Raw genomic sequence first — 18,108 nt, 5'->3', positions numbered from 1 at the left:
TCATTTTGTTCATAGTGATATTGCACGCTTCTGCGGAATACATCGAAGATCTCGATGTCCCGCGACGTGTGGTTTGGCATATTCTTTATCACAACTTACAACCATCCATCTAACTAGGGGATGCGCTCTCGGAATCGGCTAGAGTGGTTTACTCGAAGACGGCATCGGCGAAATTTACCCGTATTGAGCAAATATGGCCCGCACATGTACTTAGATGGGCAAAACTCTGTTGCTGAATAACATGCCATCACAAGATTCTCACTAAAGTAGAGGTAAAGTCTACTTAAACCTACATATTGTTCTAGCGTCCCGTGGGATGGTCGGAGTTTAACTTGGATTCCGCGCTAGAAATTTCCCTTGGACTACGAGGATAAGTGATCGAGAAGTCGTTAGTGCGCATCGGGAGCTGAGCGATTTTCCGCCGCGTGGAGGCGGAAGTCTGAGTATTCCAACGGCCACCCAGAAACCTTACCGCAGTAGCGGTAACCGTCACGGCACCTCGCCGATGCTATCGGGATTTGTTGGCGCTCGAGGGGTCGACGGATAAACGTCTTTCTTTCGTTAATTGAATAAAGATTTCAGTGTTTGTTATGCGGTAAGAATTTCATACCGAGTATTCGTACGGCTGTGACCTCTTAATTGCATGCGCTGATACATGCACCCATACTATGACTCCCTCACAGAGTGGCTTTGGAGTAGTCAACTGCAACAAGATTGAGTCCTCAATCATCATTTACAATTGCAAAACACGGTATTGATCGAAGGTCTGGTTGCGCAAATTCAACAATGGGCGAACACGTCAATGTCAGTCGAGGTGCCGGCGACGACCCCGTGGTCGTTTGTGGCATGGCCATGAGACTACCCGGAGGCGTCAGTAACGCGGATGACTTTTGGGACATGTTGATGCAGAAGCGCTGCGCATCCGTGCCGGTGCCAAAAGACCGTTTCGACATTAGCGGGTATTATAGCGAGAAGCCACGCCCGGGGACTATGCAAACCAAGAAGGCATACTTCCTGGATCACGTTCAACTCGATCGGTTCGATGCCTCGCATTTTTCCTATGGTCGAAGTGAGCTTGAGCAGATGGATCCTTTGCAACGATTGCTCCTGGAGGTTAGTTGGGAGTGCCTTGAAAATGCTGGCGAGACAGACTGGCAAGGCGAAACGATCGGCTGCTATGTGGGCTCGTTTTTTGAGGACTGGAGTGTCGAGATGCAACGGGACCCTCAATACTACAGCAACTACCCAACTGGAAAATGGGACATCATGCTTTCAAATAGAATCTCGCATGCATTTGATTTCCGGGGCCCAAGGTATGTGAAGCTAGAAACCCCGGATATTACTGTTTACTACGTCGTCAGAAAAGCAATCTAATTAGTGTCTATATACAGCATGACTGTGAAAACTGGGTGCTCATCGTCATTGGTAGCTCTGAACCTCGCTGTTCAATCTTTGGAATTAGGAGAATGCACTTCTGCGCTTGTGGCTGGCTGCAGTCTGTTCCTGTCGGCGCCCCTTTCTGCCGCGGGCGCATCCGGAGCTTTAGGAAATATCGCCTCTCCGGATGGTGTCTGCAAGACCTTCGACGCCGCCAGCGATGGAATTGGACGGGGTGAGGCCATCAATGCCGTTTACATCAAGCGACTGTCGCAGGCCCTTCGAGATGGAAATCCCGTGCGGGCCGTGATTCGTTCGATTGCTACTCAGCATGACGGCAGAGAGCCCGGCCTGATAATCCCTAATGGGCATGCACAAGAGGCGCTTATTCGGCATACATATGACAAGGCCGGAATCACCAAGTACTCTGAGACGTCCTTTTTCGAATGCCACGGCACGGGCACGCGAATTGGGGATCTTACTGAAGTTGGAGCCATAGAAAGGATCTTCAAAGAAGATGGCGTCATTATCGGTGCTGTAAGTAACATTCTTACACCAACCGGTTTTAGCAATTCATGGATTGACCAAGCTTTGTTTTCTCTGCGACCATAGGTGAAGCCCAACGTCGGACATTCAGAGGGTGCCGCTGCCCTGACGAGTGTCATCAAGGTGATACTTATGCTTGAGAAGGGCGTCATTGCGCCCAACACCAACTTCAACACACCCAATCCCAATCGTAAGTGCTTATCGAGATTCCTGTCCATACACATTTTGACCATACACTCATATCCACGTGTAGTGCCATGGGCCGGTGGGAAAATCAGGGTTGCTTCAGAGCCTGAACCGTTTCCTCTGAATCGTTTGCGGAGAGCTAGCGTGAACTCGTTCGGAATGGGGGGTGCCAACTGCCATGTATGAAATGACCTTCTTTTCCTATTCTGCCGCAATTCCTGATGTCAAAACTCGACCGGTAATCTCAGCCATAGCTAACACTCATAGGCTATCTTAGAACATCCCCACCTGTGGTTCGACGCTGATTGCCAGCCACGGATGGAAACGTCTTCAAGAGACACAGATGAAAGTAACGTCCTGTTGCTTTCAGCGTCGAATCCAAAGTCGCTAGAGCTGCTCCACCAGGCTTACGAGCAGTATACCATTGCAAGCTATGGGCGTTGTAAATTGTCGGATTTGGCATACACTCTCGGCTGTCGACGAACGAAGCTGAAATACAGAGGTTTTTGTATCGCTCGAAACGATACAGTCGGGCAGCGCACGACGACCCAGCCAGAGCTGCGACTTTCCGTTGCCAGTAGCGATGAGCCAAAGACGCTTGTTTTCGTGTTTAATGGCCAGGGAGCCCAATGGCCCACGATGGGCAAGAATTTGATCCTGAAGAACAATGTTTTTCGCCAGTGTATTCGTGACTTGGACGGCGCGCTCAAAACGTTGAAAACTGGTTGGACGATTGAAGGTATGGCGCCCTCGCCTATCCATTGACGTCTATGGCTCTTACACGAGATCCTGCAAAGGCTTTGGTAATGCTGATATCTTATAGAGGAACTTCTGAAATCGGAAACCGAAAGTCGCATCATGAAATCGGAGTATGCTTTACCGTGCAGCACCGCTATTCAAATCGGACTCCTCGCTGTCCTGCGAAGTTGGGGCGTGATTCCGAACGTAGTGACCGGCCATTCCAGTGGGGAGATCGCTGCTGCCTTTGCGGCTGGTGCCATAACAGCAGATGAAGCGATCATCGTCGCATACTTCCGAGGCTACGTTTTGAACAGAACCAGGACACAGCACTCAGGAGCTATGGCTGTGATTGGGGTCGGCTCCAAGGACATTTCTGAGCGGCTACTACCCGGAGTAGTTATCGCTTGTGAGAACAGCCATGTTAACACGACCATCTCCGGAGACGCGTGTGCGGTTGAGGCTATGGTGACAAAATTCAAAGCAGGTGGCATATTTGCTAAGCTTCTTGATGTGGACCTTGCGTTTCATTCCGGTTAGTACCAGTTCTAGATATACTTGGGTGTAATAATGTAATGCTAATACGGGGTGTGAAACCTCTAGCGCATATGAAGGACTTTGGCTTAGCTTATGAAGAAGCGATTCGCCCGTTTCTCAGCGCTGCCACACCTCGGCTACCTATGTTCTCCAGTGTCACGGGGGATCTCATAAAGACCGTCAACTCCTTGGGCGCTACACACTGGCACCAGAGTCTCGAGCAACCTGTGCTGTTTAATAAGGCCCTCACAAACCTCCTGAAGCAAATCGAGACACCAAACCTTGTCATCGTTGAGGTTGGTGCTCGCCCTTCTCTCAAGAGCCCAATCAGACAGGTGATGGAAAGCACGTCCACCGACAAAGCCAGCTACCTTCCAACATTAGAGGAAAATAAGGATTGCTACGAAAGCCTTCTCAGACTTGCCGGGCGGCTCTTTTGTGAGGGCGTCAAGTTGAAGTATCAGGCCATCACACCGCCAGGAAAAACGTTGTTCGATGTTCCAGCATATACTTGGGTCCATGAACAATCCTTCCAGGGACAACACCGTTTGTACAGGGCGTACAGAGACTGCAAGTACCCCATGCATGAACTACTTGGAAGCCAGGTGTTTGAAACCAGTGCTCTTGAGCCGAGATGGAGGAAGGTACTGCTTCTTGAGGACATCCCCTGGCTTGGAGACCACGTCGTCAACGATCAGGTCATCATTCCTTTTGCAGCGTACATATCGATTGCCGAACAGGCGCTTCGTCAAGTCAATGGAGGCCTTCTGGAGTCCTTCTCGGCCCAGGATTTCTCTGTTTCCGCGGCACTGCATTTGGAGCCTGGCCGTCCAGTTGAGATACATACCAGACTGCGACGTCTTGTTTCCGACGAGAATGCGCCTGTCAGCTACGACGTGCAAATCACTTCCTGGAAGAATAATATTTGGACGGAGCACTGTCACACAGTAGTTACCGCGGAGCCTCATCGAGCCCACAGAGGCTTTGCAAAACGCGAGTTTCCTCGCCAGCTCTCTCGAGCCACCTGGTACAAGATTACGCAAGATCTAGGCTTTACATATGGGCCGTCTTTCAGAAGGCTGGAACACATTACGGTCAGTCCCAGTGTGCAGCAAGCAACAGCCCGTGTGAACCCACCGGAGAACACATCAAAAGACTCAACCTGCAGCTATCTTGTGCATCCCACCGCACTCGACCAGTGTTTGCAGACTACAGGCATCTCACTCTGCCATGGTCTGCAGCGAAAAGCCACGTATATGGCCACACCCACCTATATCCAAAGGATCTTTGTTCGTCAGTATGCTGGGTCCTTTTGGGCAACGGGAAGGATGAATCAGGTTGCGCAGGACCACATTTCCGGAACGGTCCATGCATACGCAGATGATGGGGAGGGGATTGCCATCATGGAAGGCATTGAGGCTCATCAGATCCGTAGTTCCTTGCAGGGCGAGACGGAGGCTCCTCCAATTGTCAGCGCGCCTCACTGGCGTCCTCACGCAAGCTTCTTCCCTTTCCAGACCCTGAATGAGGCTCCCTTCTTCGACGCGGATGACATCAAGAGAATGCTCCACTTGTTGTTTCTCCTAGTATTGGAGATGCAGTCGAGTTATGCTCAAGTCAACAATGACATTGGCAACATTCCCGACCAGGGCGCAACCAAGGCGTGGGTTGATCAACAGATTCAAAGGGCGCAGGAGGCAGGGTACGGTGTATTGTCTGCGACTACCTGCCGAAATATTGTTCAAGACAACATAGAAAACCGCCAAGCGGCACAACAGAAGATACGGATCGAGTTACAGAGCAGCCGTCTACACGACATGGATCTGACGATGGAGAAGTTGTTCAAGAACCCCCTGCAGCACACGAAGGAAGCGCTCCGAGACTCCATCGTGTCCCAAGGCCTCTGGCCGCTACGAGCTAAAAAGCTTTTAGAAGTTGCGATGCCTATTCTGACACACACGAATCCTCAGCCGAAGATTTTGCAGATCGGCTCAGCTGGCGGAGCCAACAGTACAACTTTGACATTGCTGCAGCTTCTCCAGCCAGAGAAGGGGACGCAGCTTTTCTCAACATACACATATGCGTCGATTTCACCAGACTCTCTAGAAACCGCAGAAGACGACTTTGCAGATGTCCGAGGCTTTGAGGTGCGAAGCTGGGATGCGATGGGAGGGGATACAAGTCTCGCTCAGTCGTATGACATTATTGTTTGTGCCGACGTGCGTCTTCTCGCTTTCTGCAATATTATGAAAGCATTTACTGATGTATACATATGCAGATACTCTCTAACGAACGTGACACTTCTCAAGACTTGCTGCAGATCAAGCACTTACTTCGCCCTTCCGGAGGGCTGATTCTGCTGGAGGCTCTTTTTGGTCAGTACATAGGACCCGTCACCCGAAACATGCGCCGCGTTCAACAGTGGTAGTTAACTTGAATATTTAGCCGATTCATTTCTGACGTCTATTGATGTGAGTCCAAGAAAGTCTCATTCTCATTTGCAAACAGACATGTAGATACTCATGGGCATAACAACACTTGCTCTGACAAAAATCTCCAGTCCGGGCAGACACATTTTTCAAGTCATTCAGGCTAACATATTCCCAGGTTCTGTTAAAAAGCCAAACGCCGCACATCTCAAAGGATGTTCTGTTTCCCATTATACGGGACCTTGGCTTCGTTTTACCTAAAGATGATCAACATAAGAACCAGGTGACCCCCATCCTGCGGTTGCGTCACTTCAACCAGCTCGAGTCGAGCTCCACACCTGTCAGCATCGTCACAAACAAGGAGGATAGCGCCTTGATAGAAAGTTTCAAGTCGGTTCTACACTCGTCTTCAATTCCAGTCCGGACATACAACGCAGATACCTGTATTAGTGAGTCTGCCTCGCTACCTACCGAGGGAACCCTCGTATTCTTCCTCGACCTAGATCGCCCTTGGATCTACCACCTGAAAGAGAGTGAGTTCCCCGCGTTTATCCAACTCCTAAGCACCGGCACCTCAAAACGCCCTATTGTCTGGGTCACGCCGTTGTCCCAGATCAGCTGTGACGACCCGCGCTCGGCTATGATTTACGGGCTGGTTCGCACGCTGCGATCGGAGTTAAAGGCCGACATAACAATTGTCGAGGTCGACCCTGGAGATGTTGCGAATAGTAAAAAATGTGCAAGTTCTCTCACGCGCATCATCCAACATCTACCGCACCGATGCTTTGATGGTGCACTCGACCCGGACTTTGAGTTTGCGATTACGAGAGAGCATGGCATCGTGGTACCGAGGCATCAGTGGACAACAGTGCATCAGGAACTCTCTCGATGCTCCGAACAACAAATAATCGGAGCGTCGACGTTTGCAAAGCTCGCCCCAAGAATTACAGGCAATTTGGCTTCATTGCGATGGCTTACATGCCCCTTGCCGGTTCTGGACGCCCGCCATGTCCGAATAGAGGTGAAAGCAGCCGCGGTAAACAAAGAGGTGCGTCTCAGACAATGGCCAGCGCAGAGCGGTCTTGCGTGGGTGCTGAGGATGAGCGAGTAACTTATCGCTGGTTATTTTAGGATGTAATCATAGCCCAGGAGGCCTCCGATCCAAACCAGGTCCTGTTCGGACAGGAAGCTGCTGGCATCGTCACGGTCGTGGGCGATGATGTGTCGTCTTTCCAGGTAGGAGACCGAGTCGTCATTCTTTCAACTGACAAAGGCGCCGTAGCCAGCCATCTGGATGTCTTGCCGTCGAGTTGTCTGCGCTTGGGTGAGGATTTCGCGTTTGAGGCCGCGGCGGCTATGCCACTGGCATGCGTTGCGGCCGAGTTCACAGTAGGAGAATTTGGGAGAATGGCAAGCGGGGAGGTCAGTATTGCCGTCCAAATATATGGGGGATATCCTGAGAGTTACCTGGATGTACTGACCCATCGTCTGATTGAAGGATGTTATTGTGCTGTTTACTCTGAGCGATCTATGTCTTGCAACCGTCGAATTGCTGCGGAAAAGAAGGGCAGAGGTAAGGACGTGAAAGCGCAAATTCTGGTTCAGGCACGCATTCGCTGCTGATCGATTTTCGTGACAGATCCGCTTCATCATCACTTCCGAGTCCGACAGATTGCTTTTGGAAAATGCTTTCGGCATCGCTGTAGACTTCATCGTGTCAGCCCCGGAAGATGCTCTGTCGTGGCCGAAAGCAACCTGTATGATTGCATTCGGCGGCCTTGTTCCTGACTGGGCGCTGCAATATCTGTCCCCTACTGGCATCTTCCTAGACGTTCTAGATCATCCAGGCAAGGCAAGAGACTCCCAAACAGTCAAGATCACTGCAAGTCAGGCACATCGCATCGTCGACATGCAGGCTCTTAGCCACCAGAGTCCAGAATCGGTGCAAAGGTAAGCGCATACAGCCGTGGTGCGCTGATGCAAATTCATACCACTAAAGTCACAATTGAGTTGAGAACTGACTTAGGTACTTAGGGTATGGAGAATGTGCCACGAGTATTTTCTCGGAGACGCGCAGCCAGCAGATTGGGCACGACTTGCCAAGATATTCAAGCCAAGCCAAGTCCACGAGGCGTTCCGTGCTGCTGCTGGACAGAAGAACCAACCAACCACCAAAGTGGTGCTCCAAACTCCAACAACCGACCCGCAGAGCGATTCTCCGTTGTCGTCCGTTCAGGTCATGCCTGCATCACCTCAGTTTCGTTCGGATGCTGCTTACTTGCTTGTCGGTGGCTTAGGCGGCATTGGCCGCGCTGTGGCAACGTGGATGGCAGAGCATGGTGCTGGGGAGTTGATTTTCCTCTCTCGCTCTGCAGGCACTGGACCACAAGTTGAATCCTTTTTGGGCGAGCTGCGAGACCAAGGCTGTGTCGTCAAGGCGGTTGCGGGCAGTGTTGCGATCTTGGAGGATGTCACGAGGGCTGTGAACGCGGCGGATCGACCCATCGCTGGTGTGTTCCAAATGTCCATGGTCTTACGGGTACGTTGATCCTCACGACAGACCTTGTCTCAATCTTACCGTCATCTAACGGATTTCACAGGACAACGCAATACTACGCATGACATACGACGAATGGCGAGCATGCATCGAGCCCAAGATTCAAGGCACGGAGAATCTTCATAAGGCCTTGGCGCAATCTTCCTTGGACTTTTTTGTGCTGTTCTCTTCTATCGGCGGGCTGGTCGGGAACATTGGACAAGCCAACTACAACGCCGCGAACACCTACCTCGACGCTTTTGTCCGGTACCGCCATAGTCTTGGGCTCCCAGCATCGGTCATCGATATTGGGATTATGGGTGGCATTGGGGTTATCGCTAGTACGGGCACCATGCAAGACAGAGCCCAGGCGGCGGGATACCACGTTCTTTGCGAGGAAGACCTCCTGGAGGCCATCACCATCAGCATACACCATTCTCATTTAGGCCCTATGCCCAGTCGAGACGATGCATATTCACATCTCAGCCAGATGGCCCTCGGTCTGTGGTCGGAGCAGCACCTAGCAGACCCTTTGACGCACGTCCTTTGGAAAAAGAACGCCCACACGAGTGCGGCACACAGTATCCATCCAGAGAACTTGGCTTCGATGACACCAGAACTTTCCTCTACGAAATCGGAGTTGGCAACGATAATGAGAATTGCGAAGAGCACACCTGACCGACTGCTGCATGATGAAACAATTGGACTGATCGTCAAGCTGCTTGGGACTGCTATTGCACAATTACTTGCACTTTCCAGCGCTGAAATCGGGCCGGAGGCTGCGCTGGACGACCTTGGGCTCGACTCGTTAAACGCAAATGAGCTAACAAGCTGGATATCACAACATATGTTGGTTGATCTGCCGTTGCCTGATCTCATACAATCGGCAACCATACACGACCTTGCGGACAAGATTGCTGGACTACTGGAGGATAAATTCGGAGAAGCCCAGATATAGTGAATTATATAGCTCGAAACAAGTTACAACGTCTTGTTTATTTGCGCATTGTAGACCTGCCCCTGGGCCAACTTGCTTCTGAAGCAATGTTCTTCCTTCCTGGCCTTTTTGCCCACTTTCTCCTGTGCCGTCCTCCGCAGCATCATCAAGCCATTGAAGAGTTATTTCATTAGAGGAGATGTCAATTGAGATGGGGCCGCGATACGTCTCAAGATGCACTTGGGCATGTTGTAACCGCCATGAGTTTAAATGGAATTCATCTAACGGTGCGCCCCGGCTTTCGATTTATCTCTGAACCAACTCATCGGCAAGTAAAGAGCAAATCCCTGGTTAACGGGGCATGAACACCTCATCTTTGTCGTCACCAAAAGTCAATTCAGAATAATCTGAAGTGGTTGAAGTTTATGATATAGGGTTTAGGAGGCAATGGGCGGAAAAGGGTCCCATTTCCGATGGCACATTTTTTACTTTGTCGGGAGTTGTTTTCAAACCCAAAATGATGGGCCCGGTTTAGGTTAGCCGAGAAGACAAGGAAACCAGGGAGATGGCATTTTGCAGTGAACATGGTATCTTAGGTTAGGTGTTAGAACAGAGTTCTTCCCGCCACTCTGCCGGCATGGGCAGAAAGGGCAAAGAGAGTACGAGGTTCTCGGGGAGGTTCTCGGGGTTCTCAGAAGGGTGGTCTCGTTTCGGAACATTATCGAAGTATTTATCAATCGTTGACTGTTGATTCATGGATAAAATTGCAGCGTGGATACTTTCCTCGTGCTAGGTAGGGCTTGCTAAGATGGAGGCACATCGGGGTTTATTGTCTGCCTACTCTGTATTTGCTGTGATTCGAAAGTTTGGTTAGCTCAACTGCGCCCCCAACCATGGGTTTGGTCCGATTCAGGTTTGCTCATCAAATGCATTTTCTTAGGCCCGAAGAGACCGAGGAATTGGTCTGGCACGCTGGCTTTAGACTTTGCTACCAATGTAAATACCCTTTCAAACGAAACCAAGATACGTTCTCTAGATTATCGTCTAATGCGATAGAAGCCTTCAACTTATGCGATACTCCGTACCCACCCTCCTGGAATGGGTATAGATATGTGCATCGATAATCACCCCGATCAGTGTCACTATAAATTATACGTTTGAAGTTTGCCGAGTAGATCATTTGCAATACTTCGATACTACGCAACGCAAGACCAAGATGACCTCTGGGCCTCCACAAAAACGGCCCCAGGAGGAGTTGCCAGAGATCGATGCGGTGGAGTGGGCAACGCAAGACGTCGAGAAACGCTTTTCTGTTGGCTTCAACCCAGGCCACATCAGGACCAGCGTTTGTTCTGATTCGAGTAAAATTGACGCCCTGAACCAAGCTCCGGCACTTCCAGAAGCAGTGAAGCCTCCAAGGCGCATGGTGGCAGCAACAGTAACAGGACTACTTATCGCCGTGCTACTTATGGCACTTGATGTCAACATTCTTGGTACGTATGACTACACGGACGAATGTAATTTTGCAACATATGTAGTGAACACAAATAACCCGTGATCTGTGGTAGCCACGAGTGTTCCTAAGATTACAACGGAATTCAAAAGCCTTCGTGATGCGGCTTGGTACGTCGCGGCTTTCTCGCTAGCCCGGCTTGCAACTCAGCCTATTTATGGCCAGTTGTATACTCTCTTCTCTATGAAATACACATTTTGCTGTAGCCTGGCTATTGTAATCATGGGTAAGTTCATCATGCAGCGTCTCGTAGATTGATCGGTCATTTTATTCCTCGTTTAGTTAGTAATGTTATACCAGGTTCCACCATTTGCGCTGTCTCACCAAATTCTATGACCTTGATCATTGGCCGAGGCGTTCAAGGTCTAGGGTCCAGTGGCGTGGCTTCAGGTGCTCTAAATATTGGCGGTTACACCGTTTCGAAAGCGAAGATGCCTTTGATGATCTCGCTCATGGGCTCTATGATGATGACAGCGGCCCTCGCAGGCCCTGTACTCGGAGGTGCTTTCACGGAAAGCGTTCTGACTTGGCGATTCGGCTTTTGGCTCAACCTGCGTATGTATTCGATGTAATCCTGTCTAATTGTTGGTTATAGGCTGACCGTAATCTGATGGAAGCACTATCTGCTATTAGTATGGTCTTGGTTTGGATGACTTTCCCAGAGCCTCACAGACCTTCTACCAAAATTCCACTCAGAGACAAGCTCATGAGGCTGGATCCTACAGGTAGCATTCTAATATTGAGCTCCATGATCTGCCTAGTTTTGGGCCTTCAGTGGGGTGGCAATCTCTTGCCGTGGACTAACAGAAACGTTCTTGGATGTTTGATCGGGTTTGGGATATTGTTTTCTCTATTTTTATTACTGCAAATCAAGCAGAAAGACAAGTGAGTTAGACATGGCTTTCATCCTCATTCGTAAACCTTGAGCCCAGCCATTCATCACGTTCATTCAAGAGCGGTATACCTGCGCACGCTAATTTCAAATTGCACACAGAGCTCTTGTGCCTCTTCGCATCGTCACGCAGCGAACCGTCGGACTGGGCTGTATCGCAACGACGTGTACGTATCTGGCTGTCACTGTCTTGGCGTATTACATGCCGTTCTACCTACAGGCTGCCAAAGGCCTGTCTCCGAGCATAGCTGGATTATACATGCTCGCACTGGGGGGGCCAGAGACGCTGGCAACCATCGCTTCAGGCGCCTTGATTACATACACGAAGCACTACGTTCCAATGCTGGTACTGGGCGGAGCAGTGTTTTCTCTTGGCAGCGGCCTCCTGTCGACCCTCACCACCGGCAGCAACGCCGGACAAATCATAGGGTACGAAGTTTTGACCAGTATTGGGCTCGGTTTCGGCGGTCAGGTTCCGCTCACTGCCTTACGGAACGTCCTCTGCGAGGCAGATATACCGATTGCGAATGGCTTGAATGGTTTCTCTCAAAGCTTGGGCGTTGTGCTTGGAGCACCCATCGCCCAATCTGTGTTCATGAACACACTGACCAGCCATTTGGGATCGCGGCTTCAGCCCGGAAATGTTACCAGAATCACCGACCTGGGGGCGTCAAATATTAATCCCGCACATATTGACGCGCAGCTTCTACCGTTCGTGGCACAAGCTTATCGGGACGCCTCGACTACGTCCCTGTACGTGGCTGTGGCATCTGCTGCAATGGCCGGTGCAGCCGGGCTTTCAATGGAGTGGAAAAGACTCAAGACTAAGGAAGAAGAAGACAGTTAATTTAGGCTGTGAGATTCCTGCGGACACTAAATATCGATGGATGCTTAGGCTGGCCAGCTTGGTTTTATTCTGAGAAAGATGCCGCGGAAAGCTGAACAACACTTTAGAGGTGACAGCCAAATGACAACACCCAGATCAGTTGATGGGATTCTGAAAAATCTGTAGATCAATGAACAACGGAAAATCTTTTTATCTTCCGAGCGCTGCCCCGATCCAATTATGATGCTAACTCCACAGGAGGTTGTCCTTCCACTTCTGAAGGTTTTGTTTGCGAGGATAATTCCACTGGCGGCGGCGACATCGTCTGAAGTTCTCGTGTCTCTGGGTTATGGCCGGGAAGCTCCTGTTTGGCATCGTAGCCTGGACCCTTGAAATCAGCATTCGGATCCCCAGAGGTGACCTCCGTCTGGGTGCGGCGAGCCGCAGCTCTCTCCTTCCTTCTTCGTATACACACAAACACGGCGATGCCAATGATAGTAAGAACAGTGAGGACTATCCCTACCACAATACCCGCGATTGCACCTGTGGACAATCCTCCTTTGTCGGCGACCTCAGTTCCATCAGATGGAAGCCGGCCATAAAGAGGGAAGGGCGGATGCTTTAGCTTAAGGGGCCCTGAACTGGGTAGGTCTGAGAGGGAGACTTTTCTCCAGGAACTCCAAAGCGTCACTTCAGTTCCTCCACTGGTGGCAAGATTGTTGACCCAGACCTCTGTTGGTGTACTAAGGTAGCTGACACAGTCTCTGTAAGGCGTGTCGCCAGGAGACACTGTTAGACACGACCAACCTGATGGGCAACACCACGTCTGTAAGAGATGCTGGGCGCTTTCGAGGCTGACTGTTGTGATGCATGCCGTCGTCCAGCCGCTAATACAGGCTGATCCTGGATACGCTAGATTTGGTAAATCCCCTTGTATCAATAAGTCAGCGGATAAGTATTCTTCGTAGGCAGTATTACGCACTTACTGAACTTGTTGCTGACCGGTCTCCAAATATTGTCGTACGTTTCTGGGAAACATTCTGTAGGCAGAGTCGCTGATGCCGTATCCACGATCTGATCTGCTAGGCAGATCACGCCCGTGGTCAAGTCTTCTGGCTTGTCCTGACACCTGATGGCTCGAGGGATATCTGAGCATCTGCCTCTCGGCGGTGTGAATGGTGTTGTCTGAGGTGCGAATGTGTATGATAGAGCACCTTCATACGCCCCTAAAGAGAGGGTGAGTGTCGTCACGAATGCTTCGTAACTTGTAGGGTCTGACATTGCCGCAGCTCGATATGATCGCCGACTTGCGCAACAAGCTTTGAAAGGACTCGAAAAATGAGGCAAGATTAAAGTGCTGCCTGCATGGAAGGAGGAAAGCTCGATCAAAAGATTCGAGCGAGCCGTATCGTAGGAGAAGCCAAAATTTAAGTAGGACGCCGTCTCACGGAAAGCCTGGGCTGAGCAGTCTAAGGCTTACTGTTTCACTACACTAGCAGACACGAGTGCTGGACCAATCCACATTTGCTTTCGATGGTCAAACTCGCTTGTGACAAGGTCATAATTACCTAGCTGCATATGCTGTACGCCCACGAGGCATCCCGCTTGGTCAGGTATAGGAGGCTGACAGTGGAATGTAAACACGAGCAGTCGACACCATGAAGAGAATGCTGACTTGCTTACTTACTTTCCGTGTTATGACCTTATGTCATCATGGCTGGCTTGTGAAAGATGCCGTCCAATGTGTTGAAGGGGGCTGAGCCACAGTGGCGTAAGGAGGGTGTCCAAAGGCTCCTCATCCATAAATTAATAGGGGCGTACTTCTGTGAAGCAATTTGGTTACACATTCAACAACATGACGGGCTGATAATCCGAAGTTTCGGTGGGGATCCAGTCACTTCGACTGAACTTTGCAGCTGGTTCTCATGCGAGCCAAGATAACAACGACGAAACATCAAATATGTATCTGGTAACGTCAACCTTTATGTACAGTGATTGCGCAAATTGTTCGTTTGCGATGCTCGAAAGACACCTATTCTTTCGAAATCGAAGGCTTCTCAAATTACTAATTCAGAAGCGCGCAATTGGTAAAATCCATCCTACATATCTGACAAAGACCTGCTGCCATGATCCCTTCATGACGGGAGCTCTACGGGAGGAGCAGTGGCGTCCATCTCAGAGGGAGTGGTTTGTGCAGATAACTCCGCTGGGCGCGGTGACAAAGTCTGAAGTTCTCGTATCTCTGAATCATGGCCAGGAAGTTCCGGCTTAGTGTCAAAGCCTGTTCCTTTTTGGTCTGTGTCTATCCCCTCAGTATGCATCCGAGTTTGGGCAAGACGCCTTTCCTTTCGCTTGCGTAAACATACAACAAACGTGGCACTACTAATAAACGAAAGAAACACGATCACTATTGCAACGACAATTCCAGAAATAGCTCCCGTCGATAAGCCTCCTTTGGTCCCCTTGTTGTCAACGGTGGGGAGTCGACCGTCCAGCGGGAAAACACGGTGTTTGATCTTAATCTGAGCCGAATTAGGGAAATCGGAAAGTGATGTCTTTCTCCAAGAACTCCACAGTGTTGATTCTGTGCCATCACTAGTGATGACGTTGTTGACCCAGACTTCAGTTGGGGTACTGAGCCAGCTCACGCATTCCCGAAAAGGGGTATCTCCTGCTGAGACCTTCAGACAGGACCATTGTCCTGGCGGACAGCACCACGTCTGACGCAGAGTCTCAGAGCTTTCCAGTGTCATGTCAGACGTGCAAGCCGTAGTCCAGCCACTCATGCAAGCTGAGCCCGGAAAGGCTAGTGTCGGGTTGTCCTCTTATGTTGCAGCTGCATTAGCACATGTCCTTCTTCGGTGACGAGGGATGTATTCTCACGGAATCGGGAGCTGATCGGCGACCAAAGATAATTATATCCTCTCGGGAAACATTCAGTAGCCAGCGATCCTCCCGTCGAATCGACACTGTACTCTGCCAAACAGACAGCACCGGAAGTGAGGTCTGTAGTCTGGCACCTTATGCCTGCGGGGATGGTCCCACATCCACTAGCACTTGGTGTGAATGGGATCGTTTGAGGCATCAGAGTGAATGTGGCGGCCAAATTATACCCGGATTCTCCATATGCTCTAATTGTGATCGTGACCACGGATGGTTTGTAAGTTACGGCGGCTGCCATGATGGTGGCGTTATGGGACCTGGGCCGTTGTGTGGAATTCAAAACCCAATAAATGAAGACCGAGTACTGGGTGGAAATATCGCAAATAACGAAGACATATTTTGATGGAAAGAATGAAAGTTTGGGCCCGATCTCATTTTATAAAGAATAATGTCAAACGGAAAGCTTCAGATCAGATTCATTAAGCCTATAGTTCCACGACTGTTGTAAGACTATTTCTGAGTTACAGCTAGCTCCGCGATCATCTGCAATACATACTTATGCATGTCCATTTGTGTGCCGAAATTGGAGTTATCTAGTTGCATATGCCGTACGAAACTAATGGTGTGGCAACAACTTGGCAGTGCAGGCAAATCCAAACTTGTGTAGTTAAGTCTACATTTGCGATCAGGTCATCCAGGCTTTGTACTACATTGCCGCTGACCTGTACATCGTGGTACCGCACAATTGGGCTTGAGTTCGCGTCCAGCCAAGACCCGCGGCCGCGGAGGCTAATCTTGGGATACCACAAGACATTGTAATCATGCCTGACGGCAGTAGCCTTTTACTGTGTTTGTCATTCATGTATCTATACACCAATGCTCAATCTATTCATCCTCCGCGGTATCCCTCAGACATGTCGAGATGCTCCTCATGCACAGTCGTAATTCTATATTCATACCCAAAACCATTCCTACTCTCTAAGCCTTCTTGACAAGCTTCTCCTTGATCTCCGCCACAACAGCGGCAGTGACCTCCTTCGTCGTCGCCTTGCCGCCAAGGTCAGCGGTGACAATACCCTTGCCGGTGACGCTCTCGACAACCTCCATCAGCTTGTCCGCGGCGTCCTTCTCGCCGAGCCAGGCGAGCATCTCGGCGGCGGTCCAGAAGGTGGCGACGGGGTTGGCGACGCCCTTGCCGGTGATGTCGAAGGCGGAGCCGTGGATGGGCTCGAACATGGAGGGGTTCTTGCGCGTGGGGTCCAGGTTGGAGGTGGGCGCGATGCCGATGGAGCCGGCGAGGGCGGCGGCCAGATCGGAGAGGATGTCGGCGTGCTGAGTGGGTTGTTAGCTTTGATGGTTCATGGTCAGGGGCAGAGGCAGATGGGACGTACCAGGTTGGTGGCGACGATGGTGTCCAAGCTCTTGGGGTTGAGAACCATCCTCGTGGTCATGGCATCAACCAGCATCTTGTCGAGGGTGACGTCGGGGAAGTCCTTGGCGACGTCGTAGACGACCTCGTCCCAGAGCACCATACCATTGCGCTGGGCGTTGCTCTTGGTGACGAAGGTCAGGAGCTTGCGGGGACGGCTCTGGGCAGTCTCAAAGGCGAAGCGGACGATGCGCTCGACGCCGTGGCGGGTGAAGATGGCCGTCTCGGTGGCAGTCTCCCAGGGGAGGCCGCGGTGAGAGCGGCCGCCCTGGCCGGCGTACTCACCCTCGCTGTTCTCGCGGATGATGACCCAGTCCAGGTCGCCCTCGGCGCAGTTGCGGAGGGGAGACTGGGTGCCGCGAAGGACGCGCGTGGGGCGGACGTTGGCGTACTGCTGGAAGGGCTGGCAGATGGCCAGGCGGAGACCCCAGAGGGAGATGTGGTCGGGGACGTCTGCCGATCGGTCAGTCCGGGGGATGATCGCGGAGGCTGGGGAACATGGGGCTACTTACCGGGGGCACCGACGGCCCCGAAGAGGATGGCGTCGTGCTTCTTGAGCTGGTCGAGGCCGCCATCGGGGATGTACTTGCCCGTCTTCTTGTAGGTCTCGGAGCTCCAGTCGTAGTCGGTGAAGTCGAGGTCAAAGGTGCCCAGGGTCTCGGAGAGCGCCTTGAGGACCTCCACGCCGGCGTCGATGACCTCCGGGCCGATGCCATCAGCCCCCATGGAGGCGATGCTGTAGGACTTCTTGGCGGGGAGCGCGCTGGGCGACATGGTGGCGGTTTTGTGAGGGGTTTAGGAGAGAAGACCGGACACTCAGTTATTTGGTGTTGAGGAATATGTGAGGGGATTTGTCTTGCAGCTCAACTTGAGTTTTCAGACTGCTGGGGGGAGGGGTCAAGGTCAATGAGGCTGTATTGAAGAATGCAATGGGAGTTGGAGACACGTCGTGATGGTGTCTTCTTTTGTAATCGGTCGAGCTTCGCCGACAACGGCTAGATCTTCAGCGTGAACGCGAAACATCTTCGGGATTGATGCCGCCAACATCGGGAGATTGTGGAGTTGGCAGATGTGTGTGGTGGAGGCGGCGATCTGGGGTCCGGGGAGCGGTGTTGCAAATGTCCGCGGCCTTTTCTTACCCCGCGGACCAAGACCACCCCGCACTCACTCGTGTGATCCTTCGGCACGGCATTGAGTTATTTCTCTTCACGACTCAACTCACTCAACACCGGCGGCCGCAGCAAGTACTTTCATGCAGCTATTCTGGATCTCGATTAGT

The 18,108-nt window shown here is 51.2% G+C and overlaps 4 protein-coding genes across 4 annotated transcripts; 2 read left to right on the top strand and 2 right to left on the bottom strand.

Annotated features, from left to right (window-relative positions):
• Positions 1 to 786: 786 nt before the first annotated feature.
• DEP5 (Reducing polyketide synthase DEP5) lies at positions 787 to 9,307 on the top strand (the record flags this gene model as incomplete). The annotated part of the gene is made up of 14 exons (XM_036639309.1): positions 787 to 1,313; positions 1,392 to 1,914; positions 1,990 to 2,113; positions 2,387 to 2,848; positions 2,933 to 3,382; positions 3,451 to 5,603; positions 5,663 to 5,759; positions 5,830 to 5,855; positions 5,992 to 6,541; positions 7,096 to 7,235; positions 7,312 to 7,386; positions 7,453 to 7,763; positions 7,848 to 8,352; positions 8,414 to 9,307. The coding sequence occupies 14 exons, from the start codon at positions 787 to 789 to the stop codon at positions 9,305 to 9,307; spliced, it is 6,837 nt and encodes a 2,278-aa protein (XP_036496274.1).
• Positions 9,308 to 10,502: 1,195 nt separating this feature from the next.
• roqT-3 (Efflux pump roqT) lies at positions 10,503 to 12,538 on the top strand (the record flags this gene model as incomplete). The annotated part of the gene is made up of 2 exons (XM_036639308.1): positions 10,503 to 10,783; positions 11,794 to 12,538. 2 exons carry the CDS (start codon positions 10,503 to 10,505, stop codon positions 12,536 to 12,538), a joined length of 1,026 nt encoding a protein of 341 aa, XP_036495380.1.
• Positions 12,539 to 12,755: 217 nt separating this feature from the next.
• Positions 12,756 to 13,798, bottom strand: CGCS363_v007458 (uncharacterized protein; the record flags this gene model as incomplete). Its single annotated transcript, XM_036639307.1, has 2 exons — positions 12,756 to 13,448; positions 13,508 to 13,798. 2 exons carry the CDS (start codon positions 13,796 to 13,798, stop codon positions 12,756 to 12,758), a joined length of 984 nt encoding a protein of 327 aa, XP_036495379.1.
• Positions 13,799 to 16,378: 2,580 nt separating this feature from the next.
• On the bottom strand, positions 16,379 to 17,603 carry ttuC' (putative tartrate dehydrogenase/decarboxylase TtuC'; the record flags this gene model as incomplete). The annotated part of the gene is made up of 3 exons (XM_036639306.1): positions 16,379 to 16,732; positions 16,792 to 17,282; positions 17,342 to 17,603. The coding sequence occupies 3 exons, from the start codon at positions 17,601 to 17,603 to the stop codon at positions 16,379 to 16,381; spliced, it is 1,107 nt and encodes a 368-aa protein (XP_036495378.1).
• Positions 17,604 to 18,108: the final 505 nt, after the last annotated feature.

Source organism: Colletotrichum siamense, assembly GCF_013390195.1.
Source record: "Colletotrichum siamense strain Cg363 chromosome Unknown KSG_Cg363_contig04, whole genome shotgun sequence".
Taxonomy (NCBI): Eukaryota; Fungi; Ascomycota; class Sordariomycetes; order Glomerellales; family Glomerellaceae; genus Colletotrichum; species Colletotrichum siamense.
Note: the sequence above shows the minus strand (reverse complement) of the source record. Positions and strands in the feature narration are given on the sequence as shown.